Source organism: Mixophyes fleayi, chromosome 2 (genome assembly GCF_038048845.1).
Source record: "Mixophyes fleayi isolate aMixFle1 chromosome 2, aMixFle1.hap1, whole genome shotgun sequence".
NCBI classification, from domain to species: Eukaryota; Metazoa; Chordata; class Amphibia; order Anura; family Limnodynastidae; genus Mixophyes; species Mixophyes fleayi.
Window position 1 is genome coordinate 144,637,940 of NC_134403.1, and position 12,980 is coordinate 144,650,919.

The following is a 12,980-nucleotide window of genomic DNA, read 5'->3' on the forward strand; positions in this document are numbered from 1 at the left end:
TAGCAGAAGCGCCGTGGAGTGGCGGGTGGCTTTCCATACATTTGCAAATATGTGCAACTGAGACTTCTGCAATTTTATGAACAAGTGGAAATAGCAGCTCCTTTGCTGGCTATAGCAGTGTGCTGGGGGATTTCTCTCTGTGTTTGCTCCTTTCAGGATAACCCCATACTTTCAAGCACCTGCTATGAGTATGAACCTATAAATTAATTGAGCAATGTCCATTTCTGTATCAATTCTAAGACTGCAAGCAGCTAATACATGTTAATGTATATTGTAGGTAGCACAGCTACAAGGACAACTACAATTTCGAGTAACAGAGAATGGAAGTAATTTCTCAGTTGGAGAAAGCCAGCTTCTGTGTATGGCACGGGCTTTACTAAGAAACAGTAAGGTATGTGGGAAACGTTGCATTATAAACTTACGTACTACAGACGGTGCATGTTTCAGTTAAATATGCAATCGAGTGACTGACGCAAAGCACACCAATCACGCCATACACACCTACCTGCACCATAGTAACAGTGGAATACAATGGAGTCCGCAGGGTTAGTGCTGCCAGCCCATCCACTTGGGAGTCGCTGCTCTTCTTTGTATTTTTAACTGCTAAGTCAGTATTTAAGCCAAAACTGACGCCAAACTTCATAAATGTTTTAATCAAGATAGTATTTAACTCCATCACTCATCTTATATTAAAGAGGATGTCTACCAACATTTATATTCCAGTACTACCAACCCCTAAAAGAACACCTGTCACCATTCCTGGCACATTTGAGTCTTCCACTTTCTCCTCTGACAGAAGTAGTATTAAGAGTGAGGGAGAAGGGGGGATATTATAAAATAGACTCCACTAAAGTAAGAACTATATAATGTTTGTGGCATCTGAGGCTGAACTTTCTGGTGTTGCTTTTTCTTAAAGATCAGACCAGATCGGTTTAGTCAGAAGATCAGTGATAAATTGCTCATGCTAGATGCTGCCATATTTCTGAAAAAGTCTGTTTCACATACCTAGTCACTGACTTTAATCAATAAATAATCTTACCAAATCATAATTTTAACAAGTTAACATAGCAAAAACCCTATCATTGTTATGGAATCCTTCAATCAGTAAGAACTTGGATAATGTGATTGTGGACTGTCCATTTATCATTTTCACTGAAATGAAAATATGTCACATACATTGAGTTTTAAAAATACGTACTTTCATGTTTCTGGATTTAGTTCCTCTTTGTTAATGTATCACAAATGACTCTGGGAAAAGCAAGAGCATAATATTTTGGCGATATACAAATGACTGGTGAAGCTTAAGAAAAACATTCTGAAACTATAAAGCAGTTGTTATTGAAAGAATAGTAATAATAAATGATTGGAAACAGAGCTTCAGAAAAAGAGTATTTGAACAGAGTTAAAAAGGAAGAAAAGTGTTTGAGCACTCTAGTCCATATATATATATATATATATATATATATATATATATATACATATATATTTATATATATTTATTTTTTTGAACAGATTTGCAACAGGTTATCTGGCGATGCTATACTGCAGATTGATGTTTCAAAATATTACAATGGATATGGGCGATTGTGCTTCCCCCTGTCACCCTTCCCCCTTGCACCTTAACCTCCTGTAAAATAAAAACCATCTATCTATTTAACTGTTACATTAGAAACCACAGAGAAATTGTTTTGTTGTTACTTATGCAATATTGTTCAGTTCACTGTTATCTGATTGTTACTTCTTTTATTTAGATATTACTGTTAGATGAAGCAACTGCAGCAATTGATAATGAAACAGACGCACTGATTCAGGAAACAATTAATGATGCATTTAGTGAATGCACTGTGCTCATTATAGCTCATCGCCTTAATTCTGTCTTTCACTGTAACAGAATAATGGTGATGGACCACGGAAAAGTAAGTAAACAGAGATGAGATTGCAGCAACTTACAAAATGTACAGTATGTTGCCTAATTCATTATGACATGTAAATGCTGATGCGTATTTTGCGTAAAAACGATCTGTGAAACAAACCATACGCCAGAGAACATCCAAACTTTAATCGCAAAGTACCCATATTACAGCCTACAATTTCATGGGTGGAACGGGGAGGGGACTTGGCGTATGCACGTAGTCAGTGTACAGTAAGGACGTGCCAGGCTGAAGCGCATGCAGCCACGTCTGATTCAAGCTCTGGGCATCTCAAAGGTACGTGATGTTCAGTCGTATCCCTTGCACCAGCTACAGGTCTGGTATAAACCACTAGTGATGAGGGTCACGTATACATGCTAGCATATGTGTTTGCAACAAGAAGCAACTGTAAAAATGTATTTTATGTACAGTAGACATTAATAATATCCTAATACATATATTTATTCAAAATGGAAAAAAAATTTTTTTAAATGTTTTGTCATTAATGTCTATATTATTAACAAGTGACAATAATTGGAAAATTTGTGCGCATTGTTTTGGGACTTTATATTCCACATATGTATTGGACATATCCATAAGTGTATTGTCTATCAGAGCAGAGTGTACCTACAGTCATGGCCAAAAGTTTTGAGAATGACACAAATATTATTTTTCACAAAGTCTGCCTCCTCAGTTTTTATGATGGCAATTTGCATATACTCTAGAATGTCATGAAAAGTGATCAGATGAATTGCATTTAATTTGAAAGTCCCTCTTTGCCATGAAAATCAACTTTTTCCCAAAAACAACATTTCCACTGCATTTCAGCCGTGCCACAAAAGGACCAGCTGACATCAGGTCAGTGATTTTCTCGTTAAAACAGGTGAGAGTGTTGATGAGGACAAGGTTGGAGATCATTCTGTGATGCTGACTGAGTTAGAATAACAGACTGGAAGGTTTAAAAGGAAGGTGGTGCTTGAAATCATTGTTCTTCTTCTGTTAACCATGGTTACCTGCAAGTAAACACATGCAGTCATCATTGCTTTGCACAAAAAGGGCTTCAGAAGCAAGGAATTTGCTGATTGTAAGATTGCACCTAAATAAACCATTTATCGGATCATCAAGAACTTCAAGGAGAGAGGTTCAATAGTTGTTAAGAAGGCTTCAGGGCACCCAAAATTGTCCAGCAAGTGCCAGGACCATCTCGTAAAGTTGATTCAGCTATGGGATCGGGGCACCACCAGTGCAGTTTGCTCAGGAATGGCAGCAGGCAGGTGTGAGTGCATCTGCACGCATAGTGAGGTGAAGACTTTTGGAGGATGGCCTGGTGTCAAGAATGCCAGCAATGAAGCCACTTCTCTCCAGGAAAAACATCAGGGACAGACTGATATTCTGCAAAAGGTAGAGGGATTGGACTGCTGAGGACTGGGGTAAAGTCATTTTCTCTGATGAATCCCCTTTCAGATTGTTTGGGGCATCTGGAAAATCGCTTGTCCGGAGAAGGAAAGGTGAGCGCTACCATCAGTCCTGTGTCATGCCAACAGTAAAGCATCCTGAGACCATTCATGTGTGGGGTTGCTTCTCAACCAAGAGAGTGGGCTCACTCACAATTTTGCCTAAGAACACAGCCATGAATAAAGATTGGTACCAAAACATATTCCAAGAGCAACTTCTCCCAACCATCCAAAAACAGTTTGGTGTCAATAATTCCTTTTCCAGCATGATGGAGCACCTTGCCATAAGGCAAAAGTGATAACTAAGTGGCTCGGGGATCAAAACATCAACATTTTGGGTCCATGGCCAGAAAACTCCCCAGACCTTAATCCCATTGAGAACTTGTGGTCAATCTTTAAGAGGCAGTTGGACAAACAAAAACTCACAAATTCTGACAAACTCCAAGCATTGACTAGGCAAGAATGGGCGGTCATCAGTCAGTATGTGGCCCAGAAGTTGATTGACAGCATGCCAGGGCGAATTGCAGAGGTCTTTAAAATTATATTAAAAACTTGTGCCAATTAAAAAAACTGGATCACATCTTTTTTAATGACATTTTCTGCTGCGTAATATGGGCAAAATCTTACAATAAAATCTTGCAGTACAATCATAGAATAAAATCATAAAATGAAACCATGTCCATTTTTGCATTATATACTTTTTGAGTTGGCGGATATCAAATGCAGTAAAGCCTCAGAGTAAAAGCTGAACTGTGTATTCTGGTCAATGTTGAGTGCACTATTTACATGCTGGATGTAGTTTAGATACTGTTAGGAACCCCTGCAGCCGGTACAGCACAACCCGGAGTCTGCTCTGCCAGTCTGGTGTTCACTGGAGCCCCTAGTGGTGGGGACAGATTTGGCTGCAGACTAACAGAGGGTCGTGAAGTGCGTACCGGCTGGGTAGAACCCAGGAAAGCGGAATGAAGTCCAGGCTAGGGTCAAGGGCCGGCAGCAGACAGCGAATCTAATAGACAAGCCAAGGTCAGAGGTCACAGGCACAGTAGCAAGGTCTAAGATACAGGCAAGAGAGGTCAGGGTCACGAGCAAACAGGCAGGGTCCAAATCCAGTAACGGGGTCATACACGGGAAATCCAACAGAGTGTCCACGGGACAGGGACAGGGCCAAGGACAGGAGCTAGGATCAAGCAGGTCAGCAGGACTGTGGCAGAAAAGCTATAACCGGCAGTGAGGCTGCAGACCTCACTGCCTTAAATACTGGTGGCCACCAATCAGAGTCTAGCTCTGCAAACGCCCAAAGGAGGCAACAATCAATGGACCAAGCCCCCTTCATTAATCAGCCCACAGGCTGCCTATTTGTGCGCATGCGCCCAGCTTCCAGCACTGCCGGGATGCAGCGCTACACAGAAGATGTCCGGCCGTTGCAGGAAGCGGAAATGACGTCCCGGTCGTCAAGGTGACAGCCGGGACGCCAGGGGGAGCCAGAAGCGAGCCGCCGCGGCTCGTAACAGATACACAGCATATTTGTCAGGGATGGCCAATATATATGCCAGCACTCAAAAGAAGTAAGATGTAATTTGTTTATTCAAAAAGGTATTCACCCTTGTGCAGAAAATATAGGGGTTGCAGAAGTAAGTGCAAGGTCCTGTTACATAGACCGGTATTTGCAACCCATTGTCATCCAACAAAAGAGCTACTTAAGGGATACAGGACATGTCCTTGACCTTCTTAGAGACATTCAGTGGAAAGACACCTATACCCTTGTGACTCGCTATGTTACATCGCTCTATACTATAATAGAACACAAAGCGGGGTGTAGACTTTATAAACCCTGCATGGTACATCAATCACCACTATTGTTTATTCCATGAAGAAGCCCTGCCGGGCAAAACTAGTAGGTTCCGTATGCTGATACTATTTCAACAATTGTATACACCAAATTCTGCTGGAACATCCTAACTACATCGATAGCCGGCGGCAACAGCCGGTAACTACTCATCAATCGTTATACCACGCATGCGCACCATCAGACATACTGCATTCAGAACGCTGTTTACTCCAGCCATCTACATCGGATGCCCCCCGCTCTCAGGGGAGGTAAAGATCTACATGGGACTCACTGGAAGGAACTTTACCATGCCGGTATTGAGTGAGTCTCACTTCATTCCTTTAGAACTGCATGTACTTTCTCCATCTATTCTGCATTTCATTTCTGAGATGTTCCATCCTATTTGGACTCTCAGTTTACAGCACGACTGCAATACCCATTCAGTATTGATTCCCCTCTTGCATATTCATTTATTGTGCTCTAATACCACCATCCACTTCTCTACAAGGACACTTTAAATGCCTGAACCTGATACATAGTTGTCTGGTTGTTCACTGCTTGAACTTTTATTGTGATTTACACAAGCAGCGTTTACATTATTTGCTTAACAGGATTATTTAACAGTATTGAGAGACTGCAGTCTGTTTATTGGTACATTATTGTGAGATATTATGCTGTCATCTGATACCTAATGGTTTTCACTCGAGACAATTGTTGCTGTTGACACATCCTAGCTCTAATCCAGCAGGTTACATTGTATATGTCCATTGTTTTTGATATAATTGAGGTTGTCAATATTTTATCTTATACTGTGAATAAACATTGTTTTTGCCATACTTATGATTACACCTTGCACTTAACTCTGCAACCCCTATACTTACTGCGCCAGGGAGAATACCTTTTTGCATTTACCCTTGAGGGTAGGGGCCACCTCCACCCACTCTCCTCCCATAGGCAGCACAATACATAATCATTCTAGAGGGAAGCGCGGACTTCTCCACCTTTCGTTTCTGTCATTTGTTTATTGCTTGCCATTCATCTGTATTAGATATGCAAAGTTTGACTATCTGCACTGTGCGTGTTGAAGTGGATGTAGATATTGGTTCTGTTGCCTATTATGGATCAAGAGAAGTGAAAAGGGAATGATCAGGTCTATTGTGATACTAGAAAAAACTTTATACTCCTAGGGGCAAAATGGAGAGTTCTTATTATGAAGGGGTTAAATCATATAAGCTGCAAATGTGAGCTTAGCACAGTTTTTATATATATATATATATATATATATATATATATATATATATATATATATATATATGAAAATGTATACAATATATTACTGTGCTAGGGGTAAGTTCACATTTCTTGCTTATATGATTTAACCCCTTCATGATTTGATCACTCCATTTTGCGTTTTAGGTGTATATAAAACTTTTCTCATTCATCTCCATTGGACCAACTAAATGCATTATTTTGTATATACCCGCTCCTTAACTCAAACTACTTCTACACACACAGAGTAACAAAACATTGTATGGAAGGAGCCTATGACTATTTTACATACATATTTATTGACATTATTAGGTGGTGTGACACATTTTTACAGTACAAACAGGTGAAAATTTTTTTATTTTTATCTTACATTAAGTTAAATGTTGTGTGCCTGTTTTCTGAATAAAAATATGTAGAACCGCGGAATACTGTAGTATGCATCAATATGAGGTGAAATTATATTGCATAAAATACCTAATAATTATTATGTTTTTATGCAGATAGTGGAGTTTGACAAGCCATCAGTCCTTCTGTCTAATGAACAATCTAGATTTCATGCCATGGCAGTGGCAGCAGAAAGAAGAACATGTTTCCTCGACAGTAAACAGAGTCCAAACTAAGGAATGATCTGTATGCTAAACTCAATAAACTACAGCCTACAACACATAGGCCTGGAACCTTGGTACAAGGCCAACATTGTATAGTGATGTACAGGCCCAGAACCTGACAACACCCATGCCTACATATAACAATGCACTAGTCTAAAACTGTATTATAATGGCCTAGAACTAAGCCACACTTGAGACTGTCGGACAAGTAATATGACTTAGAAACTAGCCACTTAGGTCTATGAACATAGCAATATACATGCATGTTAACTAGACACACATAGATCTGCAATACAAAGGGCTAGAATTTAGCCACATATAGGCTTGCACAACAATAAATATTGAGGTCTAGAGTTAACTACACCAAAGTGAAAAAACCCCAGCAATACAGCGGCCTGGTCTATAAGACACAATCAGTTGCTATTAGAAACATAGTGATCATGCAGAGATATATTTATAGTATGTTCTAAGAAACCAGAAGGTAATATCCATGTATAATGCATATGCTTTATAGTGGACCATCATAACTCAGACAACATATGTACATACTGTCCACATCACTAGTTCAAGAAAACCTGATGCTTCTTAGACCATTTATATTTTATCCACAGGAAAATAGACTTCTTATAATTCACATATTCTTGTGCCTGAGTCCTGCCATGTGAGGGCACAAACATTTTAACTGAAGCACATTATTTCCAAGTTTACCTTAATTAATCTTAATATTGACTACACAGAATCTATATTATAAAAGCCTAGCGGCGTGTGTTAGTCTGTGTGTGGAAAAAAAAAAACAAGCTGCAGCGCCACCTGCTGGGCGGAGTTATACACTGACCTACTAAATTCTTAGCATTATCTAATATATAAAAGTAAAAGCCTAGCGGTGTGTGTGTGGAAAAAAACTATTTTCTCAGAAAGGGCTCATCCAATTGACCTGAAATTTGGTATGTTGACATTATTTGACAAAAAAATTAGAATAGTGAAGTCAGTTAACTTCCATCATCCCCCCTTCTCCCCGTGGGAGGGGTAGTAAAGGCTAAATTTACGAGTTGAGGGCTCAAACTCATATTCGTGAGGTAATTTTACCTCATGAACACACATGTGTAGCGACGTGTGTTAGTGTGTGTGTGTGTGTGGAAAAAACTATTTTCTCAGAAAGGGCTCATCCAATTGACCTGAAATTTGGTATACTGACATTATTTGACAAAAAAATAGAATAGTGAAGTCAGTTAACTTCCATCATCCCCCCTTCCCCCCGTGGGAGGGGTAGTAAAGGCTAAATTTACGAGTTGAGGGCTCAAACTTATTTTCGTGAGGTAATTTTACCTCATGAACACACATGTGTAGCGGCGTGTGTTAGTGTGTGTGTGTGTGTAAAAAACTATTTTCTCAGAAAGGGCTCATCCAATTGACCTGAAATTTGGTATACTGACATTATTTGACAAAAAAATTAGAATAGTGAAGTCAGTTAACTTCCATCATCCCCCCTTCTCCCCGTGGGAGGGGTAGTAAAGGCTAAATTTACGAGTTGAGGGCTCAAACTCATATTCGTGAGGTAATTTTACCTCATGAACACACATGTGTAGCGACGTGTGTTAGTGTGTGTGGAAAAAACTATTTTCTCAGAAAGGGCTCATCCAATTGACCTGAAATTTGGTATACTGACATTATTTGACAAAAAAATAGAATAGTGAAGTCAGTTAACTTCCATCATCCCCCCTTCCCCCCGTGGGAGGGGTAGTAAAGGCTAAATTTACGAGTTGAGGGCTCAAACTTATTTTCGTGAGGTAATTTTACCTCATGAACACACATGTGTAGCGGCGTGTGTTAGTGTGTGTGTAAAAAACTATTTTCTCAGAAAGGGCTCATCCAATTGACCTGAAATTTGGTATACTGACATTATTTGACAAAAAAATTAGAATAGTGAAGTCAGTTAACTTCCATCATCCCCCCTTCCCCCCGTGGGAGGGGTAGTAAAGGCTAAATTCACGAGTTGAGGGGTCAAACTCCTTTTCGGGAGGTAATTTTACCTCATGAACACACATTAAAAAGGGCGCTTGCGTCGGGAAGTAACGCTCTTCCCCTGAGAAGGCCTGGGCTAGGCCCAAATGCATGACAAGAACCTTTTTAAGACCTTAAGTAGCTTGATTTGACTAGAATGCATGAGTATCATGCACGGGTTAACTTGTCAAGAGCATAATTGTCCAGACGACCCTACAGCACCATAATCCACACAAATTATATTTACTAAATTACTGAACTTACTCCATATAATATACTTTTTGCGTTTTTATATACTCCTTTTCAATAAATATTAATGTAACTTAACTAAAGAATAATAATTGCATCTAACATGTAAAAAAGAGGAATTGTTCTGTGTAGTTGGTCAATACTTGGAGCAAATCTTTAAAAGCAAAGACTGTTTCTGGAAACTTGGGATAACTATACAAAGCTGTGGCACACAGCATGCAGAAATCTTTGTACTGCGCTATGTTCTAGGCACCACTTTTGCTCTGAAATACTATTGTAAATAAATAGTACACATCTACGTGACAGCAGGAAGGTATTTAGCAAGCACTGATGAACTAAATACATCATGTCGTTCCCTTGTTATATCAGTTAGCCTATACATTAATGCAAACGTTTGAGATTTACTCACTGATGAAAATGTGCAGCAACTCTAGCGATGAAAAACAAACAAAGAGATAACGTAACAAATGTGGATATTAATAACCAAAACTCGATGACTAACATAAAAAATCATGCATCTGGAGGAACTTGCATGGTTATTATTGATCAAAACAAACTGATATAACAATGATGGTTAGGTTTGTGGATAAAATGTATAGTTATTTTTCAGAACAAATATATATTACTTCAGCCATGAGAATTGCAGCATGGGTATCAGAATCCTGTTTTACTATTTATATCTGCCAAACCAAAATCCTCAGGAATAAAATTCAGCAGAGATTACAAAGTGCCTGAAAATATGGATTGTACACTGTCATTATATATATATAGAGACATTGTCAATAATATTAATTATTTCAAGTGAAAACACATGTAGCACAATATGTAACAGACAGTCTAGGTATTAAAATAAGCTAGTCACTCTTTTATTTTAATGTGTACAGGTACAAGGTAATGAAATGTATTTAAAGTAATTAAATTTATTTGGTGTAAAAGGTTGTAGACCAGCCGCTGCAAATAATCACTTTCAAGAAATGTTAAGTTATGCAAAATAAAAAGATATTTAACATAGAGTATACAGATAATGAAGACAATTGGCACTGTGCATTTACCATACATACAAATGTGGTTTTGTTCAGGTTTCGACGCTTAGAAAACAAGCAGAAAAAGGTGGTGTTACCCATAGCAACCAGATCAATAAGAGTTTAGCAATCATATTTGTAGTGCAATTTCAAAAGTGTATGTATGATTGGTTGCTATAGTCTACACCATCTTTTTTTCCTCCCGTCTGCACCAGTTTTCACAAATGTCCCAGATGATAATTAGAAGAACACCCATAAAGAACAAGAAAAAAGTTACTTTGCAATTGTCCATTAATAGAGAGGGGGAAAAATACTGTACATTGCATATAGAACGAAGGCTGGCTGATAACTAAAGCGTGGAGATAAATATCTGACGTATGGAAATTGTACAGGTAGTAACAAAAAGTGCTGCAATCAACAGCAACTGTTACATTCTGCATGACATTTTTTTTATTAATGTAGACAATGAAAGCAAATGTCTGCTGGCTATGGTCTACAGTACCTTTTTCACATGGCACCAATTTTTATAAATGTTGGCCACTTTGTGTGAGCTGAAGAAATAGTAGTAACTTAGTTATGCTGCCTGTATGACTGGAGACTTAAGATGGAGCTAGCTCTGCATTATCTACAAATACCCAGCTTACCTAAAATCTAATCAAGGCACTCACAGTGAGTACCCAAGTGAATATTTTACTGAACACATGAGTTGTGGCTTTTCTCCTCTTCTTGTTCCCCCATAAATTTAAACCTAACAACTGAAGTTCATTCGCATTAATTTGCAGGAACCTCACACGTAATTTAGAGGTATGTTCAAGGCAAATGTTATCCTCCTAAACAAACCACTAAAGGTGTGAATTAAGTTGATCCGCATGAGTATGGTGGTCAGTAAAATTGTCTTATTAGAAAGGTGAATACTAGAACTGTTAACACTACTAATCAGTAGAATATAAAATATTTCCTTCTGTTTTCATAGTGTATGTATGAACTAACACACAATACTTTTTTCCAGTGTTTAATACATGTAAAACATTAATTGTATTTTATACAAAGTTGTCTCTTCCACCTTTGAGATAGTTGATTGAATAATTAAGTATAACCGTAAGAAAATAGCTAAATTGTAAATGTGAAAACCCTGTTTGCAATGTACTTGAAGATAGATGTCCGGTAGTTTGTTTGTGCAATAAAATGTAGAAAAAAAAAGATATAACAAACCCCATTTAAAAAAGTTGTAAAAAAACAATATGTTTTAACAGTTATGCACAGCAAATATTTTCATGTTTACACCACTTTACTAACATTCAAAGTTTGTAGTGTAATGAAATGCACATTGCTGCTTTTTTGTTGAGCATCTTCCTAGTAATTAAATGTGATTCCACTTCCCTGGGGGCAGTTGTCAAGGAACTCTTTGCTGGAAAACTGGAATCTGCAGCTGCATGGGCAACAGGAAATTTAAATGATTTCCAAAGCTCCAGATTGATAGCTTAGTCCACTGCCTTGACATAAGCCATACAGCTTCCACTAAAGGCAATCACTATCAACAGTGGGAGTACCGACTTTCAAAGTAGCACTTTTTATAACTTATATTTCAAAATTCCAAATAGATTTGGAAGGTGCTGTAAATGAAACCACACATCGATCAAGAGGTTTAATAGACAATGTAGTATCGATCAAAATTGCACTGACATATGCCTGGTGACAAAAGAACAGTGGACAAATGATTTTACTAATCCTTCCTGTCGGTGCAACTGTATATATTTGGACTACTGTTGTCCTAATTGGCATCTACTACTATAAGGGTACCACTGGACTTATTGTTTTTTGGAAAAAAAAGAGTGATATTTTGCATAATTTATATTTGAAGATATTTGCTGTTAGTTTTACATATGAAGACTGGTGTGGTTGTTAAATTGTGTCTTTAAACTTGAATGTATTTATAATGAAGACAGATTAATAAAGTCATATTTATTTAAAAAAACAACTTTTTGTGTGCAAATTTCATGATCACTAAAGTCAATCATGATGCATATATGATAATTCATATATGGAAGATCTGTTATATGTTTTGGTAATGTATGATCACTGATGATAACCAGTAGTAGCTGAGTGTTTACCAGCTGCTTCTACATGGTTAAGCTGGCTACAACTATATTAAAATCCAATACTATTGAATCAGGTGTGGCAACAAAATATGTTGAATGATGGCCCCTATTACACTCTCACGCCTCAGCACCATGAGACCATGTCAACCACTCTCTGAGTGACAGATTTATTTTGTATGGGTATTTTGCTGAATTAATGTTGTCCAAATCCTTAACAAAGGAGCAGCCTCACCCACAAATGTTGATCACCCTCCACATCTTTCATCATCCCCTTCTCACTATTTTCCAGATATGCAATTATAGCATATTTAACTTTTGATAAAAATGAAATTATGTAACTGTCTATTCTTTTTGGACCTTACACAAGATAAACATATACAATACATGCCCAAAAGTATGTGGACAACCAATCATCATATCCATATGTGCTTGTTGAACATATCATTTCAAAAACACGGGCATTAATATGGAATGAGTCCCCCCTTTGCTACTATAACAGCCTCTACTCTTCTGGGAAGGATTTCCACTAGATTTTGGAAC

The 12,980-nt window shown here is 38.1% G+C and overlaps 1 protein-coding gene across 1 annotated transcript in view; it reads left to right on the forward strand.

Moving 5' to 3' along the window:
- Positions 1 to 8,922, forward strand: part of LOC142141553 (ATP-binding cassette sub-family C member 5-like) — a 124,356-nt gene extending 115,434 nt beyond the window's left edge. The window contains exons 27-29 of the mRNA XM_075200149.1: positions 278 to 391; positions 1,752 to 1,916; positions 6,962 to 8,922. Coding sequence (XP_075056250.1) covers positions 278 to 391; positions 1,752 to 1,916; positions 6,962 to 7,081 — 399 coding nt within the window. The 3' untranslated portion in view covers positions 7,082 to 8,922. The remainder of the gene's footprint in view (positions 1 to 277; positions 392 to 1,751; positions 1,917 to 6,961) is intronic.
- Positions 8,923 to 12,980: the final 4,058 nt, after the last annotated feature.